General features: G+C 46.8%; 1 protein-coding gene across 3 annotated transcripts in view; it reads right to left on the reverse strand.

The window, feature by feature from the left end:
• LOC144938475 (phosphatidylinositol 3,4,5-trisphosphate-dependent Rac exchanger 2 protein-like) overlaps positions 1 to 18,437 on the reverse strand; it is a 210,679-nt gene that overhangs the window by 122,514 nt on the left and 69,728 nt on the right. For all 3 annotated transcript variants that reach the window (XM_078866327.1, XM_078866326.1, XM_078866325.1), the window contains exons 13-17: positions 12,078 to 12,181; positions 8,897 to 8,946; positions 7,484 to 7,559; positions 2,949 to 3,021; positions 489 to 652 (exon numbers count right to left, since the gene is read on the reverse strand). In XM_078866327.1, the coding sequence (XP_078722453.1) occupies positions 489 to 652; positions 2,949 to 3,021; positions 7,484 to 7,559; positions 8,897 to 8,946; positions 12,078 to 12,181 (467 nt within the window). The remainder of the gene's footprint in view (positions 1 to 488; positions 653 to 2,948; positions 3,022 to 7,483; positions 7,560 to 8,896; positions 8,947 to 12,077; positions 12,182 to 18,437) is intronic.

The raw sequence follows: 18,437 nt of genomic DNA on the forward strand, positions 1-18,437 counted from the left end.
CATGTGATGGTAAGCCACTTCGTTGGACTATCGTCTGTGGCCAGGTCGTTTCTGAAAAATATCTATATATTTCGATTTAAAGCTTTCGTGACTGCAGGGATTCATCTTCTTGGCTCTTTCGGTAAAGTCACGTAGAATGGAAACAATAAAAATAATAAAATAAAACATAATGAAATAATTCTCACGACGTTTCGGCCACAACGCAAGCAGCCGTCATCAGACGCCGTCTCCCCGACAGACCTGGTCTCCACCTGATGACGGCTGCTTGCGTTGTGGCCGAAACGTCGTGAGAATTATTTTATTATGTTTTATTTTATTATTTTTATCGTTTCCATTCTACGTGACTTTACCGAAAGAACCAAGAAGAAAGATCTATATAGCTCAGTGGGCCTTACCTGGTAAAATAAAAACACCGTCGTTCAAATCGTTTTCATTACGAGCGCCACCACTCCCCACACCGCCTGGAAGACCCGGAGTGGCTCACTCACCAGCAGCGTCTTGCCAATGATGTTCTCCACCACCTTGAAGTCGACGCGGAGGCTCACGGAGCGCGAGAGCTTCCGCGACATGCCGCCGCTCAACCCCTCGGCATCCTCGTCCGCGTAGAAGCGAAAGAGCAGCGAGTCGTCCTTGAACTCGCTCTTCTCAAGCACTGAATCACAACAGCAGAAGCGGCAGCAGCAGTAGCAGCGGTAGGGCACGGCGCATTTGACATTAAAACAAATCGCACATTTACGCGGACGGACAGTGACATGCACGTGTGCATGTTAACAACAACAGCCGCCGTTCGCCACTAAGTGGCGTATGACATCACCACAGCGCTTGTGCCAGGCTAGGTGCACCTTGATGCCATGTGATGTGTTTGAAGGCTCACTGGGCGGGGGTCACTGGACAGACCCAGGTCGCAGACACAAAACGCTAAATAAACGGCCAAGGTACAAAACAGATGACCATTCCGCATTATCTATATAAGCCCAAGTCAACCTACAGAAGGTTCGATTTAAAGCTTTCGTGACTGCAGGGATTCATCTTCTTGGTTCTTTCGGTAAAGTCACGTAGAAGGGAAAAAATATAAAAATAAATATAAAGGTTCAGCTAGGGTTGAATATGCAAGGAATGTAAACATCAATTAAAGTCTACTCGTACCCTCACAACACATGCGTTCAATTGTGTGTGATGATGACTAACTATAATATTACAGACAAATATCGGCCTGATGGAATGAATATGCCTGTAGAGATGAGACGGCGCATATGAGATCGCTAACACACGTGAATCTTGACCCTGAACGTGACAGTTCATCAATTTGTGGGAGAGAGAGAAAGTAGAGCAGCAGTGGGTGAGTTTACTGCACATTGATTGCCACCCATTCGGCATTGATGTTGCGAATAACATTTATTGCCTCCCTGTATAGAACCAGCTCAGCAAAAAAGGACACTTGGCATTTCGAAATAAATAAAAAAACAAACAGGCCATTATCATGCCCCTGCACTGGGAACTGGTGAAAATCCCAAAAATGCAGATTAACGCTGTTTCTCAAACCCCCTGATTATGTTTGGCTCTCGTTTGAAATAGATTATAATGCCTCTGTGGGTATGGTTTGCAATCTTATTCAAACGGTTTCTTGAATTGCAATTTAATCAGTGTTCGGGAGGAATGAACTTCTTGGTGGAAAGGATACAGTTCAGAGGAGGGGATTTAAAACAAACAAAAAAATATCTGTTTTGGTAGATACGGGAAAAGTCACGTTTGCTGGTCGGAGAATAGATTTAAAATATTTTCAGTGAAATTTAACCAATTATTCGGTAATACTACTACCACTCAAACTACTTTTATTTTACAAAGTAAGGCCCACTGAGGTATATAGGCAAAATAAGTGGCTTATGATGTGGAAATGTATAGCAGCCAAATACTCTAAACGCAAGTTTAGAGTATTTACATGTCTCTCTCCATGGGGAGAGAGGCATGTATACTCCAAATAAAGAGGCATCAGAGTCGTGAATAAGCCCACGACCTCCTGTATACCAAGCAAGGGATTTAACATCTCGCCACCATGGTACCCGTGCATAGGGTAGCGGTGCACAAAAACAAATTAAATAACAACTCGCATTCATCAATAACACTACCTTAAAATGAAAAGGTACATGATAGGTGACGTTTCGGGCAATGGCCCTTCTTTGCAGAAATAGAGAGGTGGGACACAACGGGTGACTTGAACGCATTTCAGATATTTTCATGGTAAAAGATCAGCACAGAGTGACAAGGTAAACTGTGATGCAACAGTATTCGTCATGCATGTAAGCATTCATTATTTATGCAAAGTATATGACAATTATATAACAATGGAAACAATGGAGGGGCTGTAAACACGGAATTGAATGTTAAAACGAACTGAAACCGTGGATGATAACAATCTCATAAAACGCTCCAGTTAGCCATGCATACGAGAGGTTCCGTTTCATCCGAACGCAAATATAGATAGGAGCTGAGCATGCCGTGGTGCGTGATGTCGAACTGCGTGTACACATAGTGATGTCTCGGACTATGAGGTGTGTATGATATTGCAGGGAGCGGTCGTGTAGCGGTTGGTTGTCGTGCTACGCTACAAACCCAGTGACCCGAGTTGAATTCCCGCTCACGGCCAACACCGGTGACGATTATCTGGATCGGTCCTGGGTTTCATCGAGCCTCGAATGAGTACCCGGCACGGCGCGTAAACATCGTCACTCGGGAGACAAACGCGGCCGGGGTCGTGGTGGCGGCCACACCACCCCCTCGTGTGCCGTGCCGGCCCTCATAGGCGCTCGCTAACAGCACTTTCCCCAGCCGTCTGTCGAGGCTACACAGGGGGAGGAGACCTTTGCCTTTACGTGGACAACGCTCGTGGACGCAGACGGGACACGTAGCGGTGCATGCGTACGAGCCGGGCGTCCGTGCGGCGTACGAACCGTGGTGCATGAAGCCGTTGTTACAGAGGCCGACGCCGAGCAGGACGGCTTCCTCGCGCGTGCGGCAGTCTCCCTGCTCCCATCGGCACGCGGCGGCACAAGGAGACAAAGACCACCCCCGACTTAGCCACGGATGGCTCACGCCAGGGCAACGGCCCCGTTCGCGGACTCTGAAGAAGTCATAGCCCGAAACACGGTACGGCTAATTCCCTCGTTATCCGCGATTTTGGCTCATCCGCGAATCGCATCCGAAACTCTACCACGACTCCGTCGAGAGAGAGAGAGAGAAAGAAAGTGATGAGATAAAGTGATCAGAGAGAAAGTGATGATATAAAGAGATGAGATAGAGAGAGAAAGACAAACTCTAGGAGCTTTAGAAGCATCTGCAGACGTTGCCCGCACAATAGTCGTCCGCCAATATCGTTATCCGCAAAATTTTCAATTCACGAACATCTCCGGAACGTATCCCTCGTGAATAATGGGGGAATACTGTAGTCGTAAAAACGCAACACAATCGTCACAAACACTCCACTATTAAAGAGGAAGAATTTTATGAATGGTCCTTCTTATGAGCAAAAAGAAGTATCACCGATTATCACTGCCTATGGTATCAGTTTTCCTCTTGAGGGCAGTGTCAATGACAGATGCGTAGAGTTGTTTTTGATCCATCCGCTTGTGCATCACCGCCAGTGGCACTGCATCTTCCCACCAGCGCTCGCTCGTCACCGAGAGGTACAGCTCGTACTGCACACTGCGGTTTGATGCGGAACGGCGCCGATTTCACGACGCGTTTAATGTTCACAACACAATCCGCCTCCGCAAAAATCGCCAAATTAGCAGCGATCGACGCACGTCCCAATACGTTTCGGCGCAACGCGCATTAATGTCAGGGCTTAAATGAACCCCCCCCCCCAAAAAAAAAATAAACTACTCATCAGATTCATCGATCGACAATTTTTTTAAGCTTAATCACTTTTTCGTTTCAGCGACGGGGCGGCAACAAAAGACGTTCGGCTACAAAGCGCGGACGAAACCCGACGGTGAAAAAAGGAGGCTCTAAAGAAGGCAGAAGGACAAAACGATCACGTGGGGACCGTGCCAGGGGCCGGCTTGGAGATGAAAAGAAGCCGGCATCACTGGGTGGTCCCGGAGGTGCGCCTTGTTCCGCAGGGTTCAAGCTTCGTCGCAAGCCTCTACGCTGGCTTCCCAGATACCAACTCTATCTCTCCCTCTCTCTCTACCACCACCCCGCCCCCACATCTGTTGCAGATGCTAAGAGAATCCCACGACGCTACAACGCGCGATTTGTCCATTGTGAGCTTGTGGCTGGGGGAATATATTGCCTCCCCCCCCCACCCACCTCAATGTAATCAGCGATAAAACGATACAACTTCGGAGTAGTAAACAAATAATGTCCGTTATTTACCCAGCCAAGTCCCAATTGAGGCTAAAGATGCGTTTTTGAAGTTGTCCTGTGCATCGGGGCGTTTGGCAAATGCCGTGTATGAGTGTTTGCAATGTTGAAGTACACAAAGAAAAAACATATGTCTATACATTAGGGTCCAACACTTTAAGCTCTGTACAGATAGCTTCAGGAATATATTGCTGTACTCCTTGCCGCTTGCTAGTTGTTGTTTGATTACCAGATGAAATCCAATAATAAGGGAGACTTAGGAAAGAGTAATAGGTTTGCAAAACATAGTATATGGGTATGAACATACATTTTCTATCAGAGTGCATTATCTTCTGACCTCCATATCAGTCTCGAACAATAGCTAGGCTCTCTCATGCGCAGAGGGAGCCTCTCAACTATTGCGATCGCAACCAACATTAAAAAAACTAACGTCGACGAATTCCACAAATACGAACTGAAATTCGGGGTAACGTTCGAAAACACTCAACAAAAAAATGTTGCTGTCTTTTCTTGAATTTTTTGTTTGCACTCAGTCACATAGTCACTTTAAGATGTTTTCTTATGCATGTTTTTGTTTTTTGTTTGTTGCGGTTGCACCCGATTCAAGAGCCGAATGGCTCAACAGGGCTACACCAAATAAATGAAACTGAGCAACTGAGTGCACCCACTAGTCCGTGCGCAGCCCTCGCTGTGAAGTTGTCACACTCAACGCCAACCCTCCCAGGGCAACGGCATCCCACGCGAGCGCCGAACCAAGGGGGGGCCACGGCTCTCGGACTAAGCTCGCTTCGTCTCACCCTGTAGCAGCCCGCAAATCGCGTGCTTCAGATTTTTTTTTCCGCCCGAACGAGATGCGTCGATTTGCCAGGGTTACTCTTACTCGTAGGAAAAAAAACACAAAACACCTGCCAACCGGTAGTCACTGGAGCCTACAAGGACTGTGGGGCAATCAACACCGCTGCACAGACTGTCGCCATCTGCTAGGGGAGGGTGGTGGTGGGGGGGGGAGATTGTGACCTCCACGTTGCTGATGCTATTTTGCTTGAATTTTGACTTAAAACTTTCGTGAATGCAGGAATTCATATGCTATGGTTCTTTCTGTAAAGTCGCGTAAATAGAAAATAAAATAAAAATTGGAAAAATAAGAAAAATCTAACTAAATATAGGTAAGATTTTAATATATTTAACGAGACAAAAGAAGGTATTTTGCTTGTTTGTTGACGCGAGAGAGCGATCGGCAGTTGGCTGATGATGCCATGAAAAGCGCGTTACGCGTGGCCATGGGTTAGCAACAGGAAATGGTTCTTGCGTGCCCCGTTGGTTTTGAGGGTTTTTGTTAACTGATCGAGGCCAGGAGGATTTTGCTCGTAAAATATTGGGACCAGCAGGAAAACATTTCCAGACTGTCTATATTTTTTTTAATTAATACTCTTGGCGGGTTTTTGTTGGTTTTTTCCTCTCTCTCTTAATTGAGGGTTCAGTGGAAACAAATTCTCTTTTTTTCATGCAAAATAATAAAACGAAATATAAAAATTATTTTCATAATGACTGTATATATTTATAAAACATCAGTTATTCATAGTTATGTTCATACACGAATGGTTAAACACTGGAAATTTTAGAAATTGGAAATATATGCAAGATTTTTAAATGCAGGTATAAAATAGAGATTTGTTTTTATTCCTATTGTTGTTATTTACATTTTTAAAACCAAAGGTAATACATATTTAACTTTACTTCACTGTTGTTTACACAAGGCACAAAGACTCCCGTATAGCCTTAACAGACTGTTGGGGCAAGTGCTGTTAGCGAGCACCTATGAAGGCCGGCACGGCACACGAGGGTGGCCAACGCCACGCCCGGCCGCCTTTGTCTCCCTAGTGGCGATGTTTACACATCGCACCAGGTACTCATTTGAGGCCGAGTCAACCTAGGGGAGGCGCAGGACCAGTTCAGATATTCGTCACTGGTGTTGACCGTGAGTAGGAAATGAACCCGAATGGTCGAGTTTGTAGCGCAGCGCACTAACCGCCACGCCACGCTTCTCCGCACAAGGCACACACCACACGCGCGAGTATGCACATTGAAACAAACCACAACAGCCCTTTGCATTTCTCCCCATCATGTGCTCGCTGATAAAACCTCGCCCGGCTCACCTAACTTTATCAACGTTGCCCAGCTCGAGCAAATTACTTGGAAGAGGAAACGGGACCGGATTCCAGGGATTGGAACGCGGTGCGTTCCTATAACCCGTTGTTTTCACGAGCTCCGTAAACAACAAGCCTCCCAAATCAATCGAGGCAACTGCGGTTCAAAATTGAATAAATGATAACGAAATAGGTGGGTTCATTACTCTATACGCGGTCTGTGTAGAGCGAAACACATCTCGTGATTACATTATAGACGTTAAATTGGAAAATTCCTCTTTTGTGGGAATTGATTGGTGAATGCATTTAAGTTGATGTCTATTAATTGATGTCTATTAATTGATGTCTATTAACTGCTACATTTGGTATGATACATCATGTTCCCTATTTAGTAAAGTCGAGGAGTTTTCTGTCGTGGTAAATCTATACAACGGATTAACAATATTCTCACTCAAAACTGGGACGACTTTTTTATCTTTTGTCTCGGTTTTATTCCAAATGTGCCGTCGCCATCTCGCCAAAAGTAGATATCATAGAACTACTCCCGATACTACCTACAAGTGACCTCTTATTCACACGGCAGGCAATGCACAGCCCCCATGTTGCCCTACTGCGGAGAGACGTTTATTGCATGGCAGTCGAAATAAGAAATATATACAAATGTTTCAATTATCGGAGCTGCAATTTACCCAATAATTCATTAGTTATGGGGTTTTTTTTCCCGTGTACAGTCATTGGTGACCAGGCTGAGACCATGAGCTCGCTACACTGGAGAGCCTGGTTTAATCACTGACCACCTGGTGACCTCCAGGACAAAATAAAGCATCATTATTGGGGGTGGGTGGGGGGGGTTGTCTTGAATAAATGCATTTAGATTACAGATAATGGGAAGGGAAAACATGAAACGTGTTTATCTGTATACGAGTGGAGAAATGTCTCCACGTGTAATTGAAAATCCAATAACAGGCACTCACCTGAGACACGAGCCAGTCTATGAGCTTGTAAGCCATAATCACAGACTTGTACGTTTTCAGATGGTAATCTTTATCCCTACAGAAATATAAAAACACACAACCACGTGACTTTGAGTGAAACCGAAATTGACACTTCATTCGAAATTTAGTCCATGTTCTTTGGTTCTATTCGGTAAAGTCACGTAGATAGAAAACAAAAATTATAAAAATAATAATAAAGTATAATTAAAAATGCAAATAATTTTTAAAAAATATTATTTTAAAAATTGAAAAACCAAAAACTCACGACGGAATACCCCAGATCTTGTATGCTAAGTAAGCATGGTTGAGTCTGGGTAATGTTTGGATGGGCGACCATCATGCGCAACAGGTGGACATTGATCGCAGCCAAATGCTCTAAATGTGTGTTTCTAAATGTAGAGGGAAAAACTGGAGGACCTGAAGAAAAATCCACGTGACCACGGGGAGAGAGAGAGAGAGAGAACACGGAGACTCCAAATATACAGCAGGCGTCGGGGTCGGGATCGAGCCCACAACTTCCTGCATACCAGGCGAGGTAGTTGACATCTCACCTCCGTGGCAGCCCCACACGGCAGGTAACATATCGACACAGTCTTACAATTTCCAGATTCACATAGTGGCAAAAAAACATCTGAAAATAATTACCCGGTCAATTCTCACCCAACGTGGAGCACTGCCTAAAGCATGAGTTGGGCCGGATGTGTGAATAAAGCTTGGACATTTTACAACAAGATTTTGTGCCTTAGTGTAATGTGATATTAGTGACTGTTAACAATAATACAATTACTGTCTTAAGTATGTGTTAAAAAGAAAAATTGTTATTTGCAGAGATAAAGTAAATGGGCTAGGGTAGGACACATTGCGAGAAGTGATCATGGCCAATTGACTCGACTTGTGACGAAAGTAGCAGCCAGGGGAATGATCCCCGCCCAGCAGTGGATAGAACATGGCTCGTAATGATGACAGAAGAAATACGAAACATTCATGAATTTAGGTTTTGGTGCCAAGTAATATGCACGTGGGAAAGTGAAGTTTCAGATTGTCTTGCATCGCGTGCTTCTCTCAAGTTGTTACCTTTTGGTGTCAATGTCAACAGCTGATGAATCTCATTGCAGGTTGCTCAGAAATCCCCCCCTCTACTTCTTCGTATCTATCCCCACCCCCACTACACTCCGGCTCTTCTGCGCATTTGACTGTAATGCATCATTCAACTCCGCTGAGCGACCGGTAAATATTGAGCGATCGCCTCTAACCTCGCGATGCTTCCGTTTAACGGCAAAATTAATAACATCGGGAGGGTGTCACCGTGCGAACAACAAACTTGGATATCTGAGCGGCACCCTGACGTAGGCGAGTGGGGCAAGCAGCGCGGGGTGCAAACTCTCCACTCACTTCACGATGGGGGAGAAGAGGCAGTGCAAGCGGCAGTAGAGACGCACTCCCTGTGAAGAGAACGTCGCAGACACGCCGTCACGAGCGCACATATGCACGGTTCACAGTTGCCAGGTCGTGTGAATGAAAGGTCGTGAAGCCCTCCCGCACCCGCCGCGACCAATTCATGAAAGTGCCGCGTGACTCGAACGTGGCCAAATGTACGGCCGCTTCAGCAGCACCGCCGGTGTTTATTGTTGTTGTTGGTGAGTGATCTCACAATTTCGATTTAACCCAGCTTAAATATACGCTCCAAGCCTGGGGTGTTTCATTCAGACGCTGTCTTCCCGACAGACCTGTTCTTCACCCGAGGACGGGCTGCTTGCGTTGTGGCCGAAACGTCGTGAGAATTATTTTATTATGTTTTATTTTATTATTTTATTATTTCCATTCTACGTGACTTTACCGAAAGGACCAAGAACACGATCTCACAATGTTTACATCGGGGCACGGGACTTTCGCTGGAGATTGCACCCAGGCGCGAGCGAGCGAGCAGGTTGTTAGCTCGGATCTCGGGTGGACGTGCTTCCTGACCCGGCTCGTCAAGTAAGATGCCACGTCGTACCCATTGAAATGTTGTGAGGTTTCTCGTCCGCAGTAACACCGGTAGTGGAGCTGCCGAAGCAATTATGAATCTGGCCACGTTTGAGTCACGTGACATTTGTTTTATTGGCTGTGGAGGAGGGTTTGCGATATACTGTTCATTTTATCTATGCGGCCTAACCCAAAAGAAACCAATGTTTAATCACATTGGTCGTGAAATGCTACATATATATGCGTGCGCGTATAAAGTAAAATATCTCCCATATTGCCTTAAAACACTTTAGGGGGAAGCACTCTTTGCGAGCACCGATGAAGAACAACAAGGCACATGAGGGGGTGGGTGGCCAGCACTACACCCAGCCGCCTTTGTCTTCCTCGTGGCGTTGTTTACACACCGCGTACTCATTTGAGGCCAAGTCAACCTAACATATATACACACACATTCCTAGCATTCTTTGGCCTCTGAAACAATTGAAAAATAGTTTTTATCTTGAGATGCGGTCATGTTTAGATGCTTTATAAATCCGAATGTTATTGTTTTGTATCCGTGATTTTCTCACTCGTAAACGCACATTCATGAACTCATGCCCACGCATGCACGCACACATTCAGTCGCATCTGCGATACGCACGGTTGGCAATGTACGATGCAAAAGAAGTTCAACATACATGCAAACAACGCTCACACGCGTTCAATATCGCACGCATGGGCGCACACACACACAATGCAATAATGTATACTCGCTCATAAAACAAAGATAAAGACAAAGATCCCCCGTATAGCCTTAGAAGACGGTAGGGGCAAGTGCTGTTAGTGAGCACCTATTTAGGCTGGCACTGCACACGAGAGGGTGGGTGGCCAGCACCACGCCCGACCGTCTTTGTCTCCCCAGTGGCGATGTTTACACACCGCACCAGGTACACATTTGAGGCAAAGTCGACCTCACACGCACATACATTTGTGCACAAACCACCACATCTCATGTAACTTAACAGCCGATTAGTTACCGTGCTGTGAGCGAATGCCTATTTACGTACCAGCACATCACCAGAGGAGACGGTGTGGCCAGAACCATGCCCCCCCGGTCACGTGTGTATTATTTCAAGTGCCAGTGCCTCCAGATAAGCATTTTAGGCTCAGTGGACTGAGAGGAGGCCCAAGCCAAGATTAGACACCAATAGTTGGAGGTGTTGCACTTGGCCAGGAATGCAACTCCGGCTGCCAAATACCATCGTGCATGCACAAATCAAAGACAAAGATTCCTCGTGTAGCCTTATTAGACTGTTGGTGGAAAGTGCTGTTAGCGAGCACCTATGACGGCTGGCTCGGTACACGGGGGGGTGGGTGGCCAGCACCACGCCCGACCGCCTTTGGCTCCACAGTGGCGATGTTTACTGCACATCGCACCATGTTCTCATGAGGCCGAGTCAACCTAGGGGAGGCCCAGGACTGGTTCAAATAATCACTGGTGTTGGCCATGAGCGGGAATCGAACTCGGCTCGCCAGGTTCATAGAGCTAACCGCTATACTTCTTAATTCTAGATTTGAAGCTATACTACTGCTCATGCATGCACACGCACACAAACACATATCCCATGTATACATTGACGCATTCAAGCCTCACACATCCTTATCTAACAATCCATAATTATAAATGCATCTGGTATTCGCGTCACTCTTACAGCGTATGGCTATCACCAAGGTGCTGTGTTTCTCAGTCTGCAGTGGAATCATTATTAAGAATCAGAATCCGTATTTAGATTGGATGAACCCAATAATATCTTAAAACTCTTTTTCACAGATGTCCACTAGTCCCTTTTCACAGTCGGGGGGAGATGCTGTTACGCGCCATCCCATTTGAGCAACTTCCGTAGTACATCTTCTTGGTTCTTTCGGTAAAGTCACGTAGAATGGAAATAATAAAATAATACAAATAAAACATAATAAAATTATTTTCACGACGTTTCGGCCACAACGCAAGCAGCCGTCCTCAGGTAAAGAATATTCTTCCACAACGCAAGCAGCCGTCCTGAGGACGGCTGCTTGCGTTGTGGCCGAAACGTCGTGAGAATTATTTTATTATGTTTTATTTTTATTATTTTATTATTTTCATTCTACGCGACTTTACCGAAAAGACCAAGAAGATGAATCCCTGCAGTCACGAAAGATTTGAATCGAAATTCCGTGGTACAATTTCTGAATTGGGCAAAAAAATGTGGACCACCACACCGGGCACACAGTGGCCTCCTCATTTCGAATAATGTCGGGGGGGATATTTTAACGTCCACCGTGAATCAGACGGCGGCGTATCTTGTGGTACGTGCACCCACGGTAATAACAGGGGTGGCCTTCTCGATTCCCACCTCAAAAAGCTCTGCCACAAGAAGGCAAACGCACAACATCTGCTGGGCGATGTCGTCGCTGTATACTCATATACAGTGCAATTCGTGTTCTTTGCTCACTCTCTGTGTTTAAACACGTCTTATGGAGCTGCTCGCTGCTCAAGAACGCTAATGTTATTGCTGTGACTGTATTCTAACGTGCTTCATGTGGCCGTCGCTGCTGATGATGATGATGACGACGATCGTAGATCTCTCACCTTGGAGATCATGTCTTGCATCTCGTTCCGAGGTTTGAAGGTTCCGTCATCGTAGCGAAAACGATAAAATAACGGCTCATCCTTGAACTGGTGCTTGTCTGAGACTGTTCACAGATAAACACACACACACACACAAGCGTGTGCATAAAAACAAAGATCACCCATATAGACATCCAGACTTGTTGGGGCAAGTGCAGTTGGTGAGCACCTACGAAGGCCAGCATGGCGCACGAGGGAGTGATGTGGCCAGTGCCACAACTGATCACCTTTGTATCCCCACCGGCAACGCTGGCACACCACACCAGATACTCATTTGAAGCCAAGTAGACCTAGAGGAGGCCCAGGACTGGTTCAAATATTCGTGCCTGATATTGGCTATGAGCGAGAATCGAACCTCGGGTCGCTGGGTTCGGAGTGCAGTGCGAAAACCACGACACTACCACTCCCCACAATGATCCCCCGAATAGCCTTAGGGGCCGTCCATAAATGACGTCACGCACCTAGGGGGGGGGGGGGGGGTCAGACATTTGTGACGATGTGTAAACGAGGGGGAGGGGGGTTTGAGAAACATGACGTCACATAAAAATGAAAAGAATATAAGCGGGGTCCCCCGAGGGACCGGCGCTGTTGTTCATCCTGAAGGAACCTTCGTCCACGTTCTACGTTCTACCGAGTCTCCAACACGTGGACCTGGACCCGAGCTGTAGTCTGGTCCGTAGTAGCAGTCACGTGGTAACTAGTGTAGCTAGCCTGGTGGTCACCACCAGGCTAGCTACACCAGTCACGTGGTAACTAGTGTAGCTAGCCTGGTGGTCACCACGTGGTTAACTACACCAGTCACGTGGTAACTAGTGTAGCTAGCCTGGTGGTCACCACGTGGTTAACTACACCAGTCACGTGGTAACTAGTGTAGCTAGCCTGGTGGTCACCACGTGACTAGCTACACCAGTCACGTGGTAACTAGTGTAGCTAGCCTGGTGGTCACCACGTGGTTAACTACACCAGTCACGTGGTAACTAGTGTAGCTAGCCTGGTGGTGACCACGTGGTTAACTACACCAGTCACGTGGTAACTAGTGTGGTTAGCCTGGTGGTCACCACGTGGTTAACTACACCAGTCACGTGGTAACTAGTGTAGCTAGCCTGGTGGTCACCACGTGGTTAACTACACCAGTCACGTGGTAACTAGTGTAGCTAGCCTGGTGGTGAGTTCAACTGCGACTCAGTTGAACTCACTGCATATGTATAAATGCTGAATGTCTTTTCGCACGTACGTAGCCAACCGTGCTAATCGGAGGTGCAGGTGGAACGAAAACAAACTAAACACAAAAATCAGTTCTAAAAAAATGAGTTTTCAATCTAGACATATGCACACACACGCACATTCACGCTATGAGTAGAATCAGGAACAGCAACCCCCCTACTTAACAGCTGTAATACGATCTGCACACTACACATCACAGTTTAAATCAAAACAGTCCCCCGTGGGAGCACTGCATGAAGGTTGACTTCCCGCTTAAAATGAGCACGTGGCAGCGCTCATCTGCTCCTTTACAGCCCTGGGCCAGTGGCGGAAAGGTCACATGCCCCTGGCGTGTGGTTGAGACTCTCCAATAGGAAATCCAATGTTGACTCCCGCACAAACTTCTACTCGAAGGATAACGCTGTTGAGTCCACCACCAACTGGGGATTTCAACCCATAGCCTACCTCATTGTGAGAAAAGCACTCTCAACTGTGCCATGCATCTGTATGGCGCGTACAGATTCACACCGACGATTAGCGCGGTTGCCGACGTACGGTGCGCGGAATTAGTTCAACTTGCATACATGCTGTATACATTACAATGCAACATACAGCCCGTTGTTAATCCGCTACTGGATGAAGATCTCCCCAAGCCATATCGGCCATGCGAGTGGCTAGACCATACTTCACCACGCCGGTCAATGCCGGTTGGTGACGGCGGGGGGTGGTGATGGGGGGGGGGTTCCAGGAATGGTTCAGATTTCACTCTCCACGGATGTTAGTTGTGGCAAGGTGGCTTGGGTTTCATAGCGCAGTGTGCCAACAACTGTGCCACCAATCTAGATATATCACACAGGCAGAGATCATGCAACGAGTGGCGGTAGAGGTTGTCACATGGCTTTGCCCACAACGGATTACGTAACGGCACAACGGTCCAAGTTTAAAGTGTTCATTCTTGAGCGTCATCCGCAAACTGCAAACACATGCGCTGCTCATGAGTCGTAAAATGTTTTTTTTTTAAACACAACTCGCGAATTGTAATTACATTTTTCCCATTACGACGCAAAATAACGTAGTGCCAATGGGTGAGGCTCAATAGCAGTGCGTGCGTGGCTGGGACGACCCCTCCGAGATTGCACGGGAAGGAGGTTTTCCCGAAACAATGCGTGACGGCGGTGAGCCAAATGGGCCAGACAATGAGCCTCGCTGGCCCTGCTGGTAAGATCTGTGTTTTCACGGCGACGGTGACCGAACGAGACAACAATGCTTTTGTTATTTTTTTTTGCAGGTTGATGTGCGGGACCGGTTGGCCTGAATGCCATTTTCACGTTACGGTATTTCCAAACTTGTCGGGTCATTTGCACAACCCGCGGATGGACACAAATACGACCCAGAAACACGTGCTCATCTTTAGTCCTAGTTCTGGCTGATCTAATGGTGGAAAGTTTAGATTCACATGGCAGATACCAGCATCTCCTTAATGACAACAACATAAATCATTGTCGACCACCTCTAACTAAAATTTATGCAGCCCTCACGGGATTATGCTATTTTTTTGTTAACCCCTAAGGTATTATGATGATGGTTGGCGTCAAATCCAAATGGGATATGAGCTCACGATCAAAATTCTAATTCTGCTGAAAAATCAAATATTAGATTTTTGCAGCCACATGGAACACTAAAAACAGCATGACAGTAAAACTCTGCTTACACATTTTTCGATTTAAAGCTTTCGTGACTGCATGGATTCATCTTCTTGGTTCTTTCGGTAAAGTCACGTAGAATGGAAATAATAAAATAATAAAAATAAAACATAATAAAATAATTCTCACGACGTTTCAGCCACAATGCAAGCAGCCGTCCTCAGGTGAAGACCAGGTCTGTCGGGGAGACAGCGTCTGGCAGACAGATCTGCTTACACACTCTGCTTATTATCTGGCAGGAGAAATTTTGTACCCGTGTAAAAGCTGAGGGGCTTTTTGAGTCCGTGTTGGTGGAACCACCCATGCCCTTTCTAGTACATTAGAGAGGATAGCAAAGGTCCACACAGCTTGGGTTGACGGGACCACTTGCTGGACTGCCATCTTCTAGCCACCTCACCGGCCAAGGGGGTCTGGGAGTTTCACAAAACGGACGTGCATTCACAAAGCCCTCGGCCTCCAGAGCACTGGGGCACCACAGTGGCTAGGAGCTGTTAACCACTTCGCCTGGTATGCAGGGGGTCGCGGGTTCAATCCCGACCCTGACGCATGCTGTATGTTTGGAGTTTGCATGTTCTCCCCATGGTCACGTGGATTTTCTCGGGTTTTCCCCTCCACGTTTAGAAACATGCGCTGAGAGCATTTGGCTGCTATACATTTCCACCTGATGGGCCACTCAATTGAGTTATCATGTGTAGCCAAATCGCTTCTGAAAAAGAGCTGTATAGCTCGGTGGGCATTACCTGGTAAAATTAAAACCCCAAACACACTGGATCACAGCCGTGCACTGCTGCCACCATTACATTTCAAGTTGACCCAGTTAAGGGCTCTTAAGTATGAATGCTATTTTTCATTGGTGCCAGCATTATTCATGACTAAGCTTTGAACCCAGATGGCTCGAACCATTGGGAAGTGAGTTAACCTCAAACCAGCAGCGCAAAGGCAGACACACACTTCCTCGACTGAGCATTGCTTACGCGACACGCCAAAACGCGGAGACAGATGCGAATCCTTGAGCCTGAATAAGGGGAGGAGTTTAAATAATTCAGGACAGTTATTTAGGCTGCGGTGCTTAAAGTTTAAACACGGGCTAAAGTAGCAGCAACACGATGGCTCTGAAGCTGTCAAACGTTAGGGCCTGGGCAGCTTTTTGCGGAGGAGCGGAGTGTGTGTGGGGGGCGGCGGAGCGGAAGGTTAAGCAAATGCCACGGTTGTTTTTTTTTTACTCTGTAACCGTTAACTCTGTCAACGTCTGAAGCGTTCCTTCCCGAGTAGTAGGTTTAAACCCGGTGACACTTTTTTTGCGGCTGCAATAACGTTGGCAACGCGATGACGAAGCCAACCCGAGCTTGCTTGCAACAACTTCGCATTTGCATTTCCTTAAATAGGCCTGGGGGGGGGGGAAACAGTGACCCGGGGAGACAAAAAAACAACCTCGCCGATTATAATCAAGACGTGTGTCAGGAAGGCAACGTTTGCTCCATTTAATTCTGATTGCTATGCAATGAGTTGTCGCGATTCAGGAATTCGGGACCCCGATACGATTCAAGGAATCTGTAAAAAGTTGTTCTGTAATGAGCGAATTTGTCGGCCGTATCTTGAGCTGAGAGTCAATAGTAATGAATGATTTTATGCATTGTGGCGACATACCGTTTGAGTATCTGCGTGTGTGCGTGTGAGAGGAAACCAATAGCCACGCATACGCTAACATTCAGGGCTAATGGCACAAATACAAAACTGCACAAAGGCAACGGTACCAAAAAAAAAAATCAATTCTTGGAAAGGAATCACGGCGGTCCATCGCGAACAATTCATTGACTTTACAGGGTGGTAGCGAATCAACACATCCACGGTGGGAACAACATTAGCAGCAGCAGCAGCAGCAGACTGACACTAAGCTCAACAAATGTGATCAGTGCACGAGAAAATAACACGGGGTCAATTCCTTATACATAAAAAAAAACTGTGATTAAGCAATTAAAATTACGGAAGAGGAATTCATTAATGGAGTAACAATTAAGCACGGAGCAAAAACGTTTGTGGAATCAGGCTAATTAAATGATGCATACGCAGCAAATCTGGCAGAATGTGGCCAAACTCTTAAGAGCTGCAGCAGCAGCCGAAGCATCTGTTAGCATTAATGATTTTTTTCTTTCCTTCATTTCCCTTTGGAGCTGATGCTGGGGAGTTTGTAGACCTCAGATGGCTCGCAACAAAAACCCAGCCGGTGAGACTGCATTCATTTTTCTCAGAGCACCGGCCAAGGGATTGAGAGAGATGACTTTGGTGTTGAGTGGTTGAGTGCACCAGGAAGTGCTCTTGCTTGCATAATTAAATTCCTTATGTCTTCCCTTCTTCAAATAATGACCACATGAACATATGTGTGCATGTCCGCATGTAAGCATGCTTTGATGAGCAGGTATTTGTGCATGCAAGTCTGTGCTGATGCACACTTGTGTATGTGTGTGTAAAAGTGTGTTGCTGTACACGAGTGTGTTTATGTGCCTAAGTGTGTGTTGATGTGAGCAAATGTGTGTGTGTATACGGGGGATCTTTGTCTTTGTGTTGCTGTAGGAGCCTTAGTGTAGCGGTTATCGCGCTGCCCTACGAACCCGGCGACCCGAGTTCGATTCCCATTCACGGGCAAGATTAGTGACGATTATCTGAACCGGTCCTGGGCCTCCCCTAGGTCGACTCAACCACAAATGAGTACCTGGAGTGATGAGTAAACATCGCCACTCGGGAGACAAAGGTGGTCAGATGTGGCGCTAGCTATCCACCCCTTTCTGTGCCGTGCCGGCCTTCATAGGTGCTCACTAACAACACTTGCCCCAGCAGTCTGTTACAGGCTATACGGGGGATCTCTGTCTTTGTGTGTTGCTTCATACAATGTGTGTGTGTAAGTGTATAGAGGAACTGAGTGTAGTGGTTAAAGAACTGCGCTACAAACCTGGCGACCCGAGTTCGATTACCGCTCACGCCGAATAACAGTAGCGAAAATCTGAACAGGTCCTGGGCCTCCCATAGGTCGACTCAGCTTTAAATGAGTACCTGGTATGCTTTGTAAGCGTAAGAACTGGTAAGACAGAGGTAGCCTGGAATGGTGTGTGCTATGCCGGCTATCATAGGTGCTCGCTAAATCACACACTTCGCAAGAGTTTACAGAGCCAGACAATGTGTCCGGATTTCAGCGGCTCGCCCAGACCATACTTTCATGTAAACGCGCAGCTCAACACAGCAGCGACATCGAGTGTATGTCTGGCAGGAGCCTCCCGCAGGATCGACTCTGCCAAGAGCAAAGCACGAGGCTAAGGTGGCCAGGAGTGCACGATCACGGTCGTAGGCAGGGCCGGATTAATATTTTGTAGGCCCCCTGGGCTACAGGGCACTGTGAGCCCCCTATCCCGCCCCCAGTAAT

This window comes from Lampetra fluviatilis, chromosome 22, assembly GCF_964198595.1.
Source record: "Lampetra fluviatilis chromosome 22, kcLamFluv1.1, whole genome shotgun sequence".
In the NCBI taxonomy this organism is placed as follows: Eukaryota; Metazoa; Chordata; class Hyperoartia; order Petromyzontiformes; family Petromyzontidae; genus Lampetra; species Lampetra fluviatilis.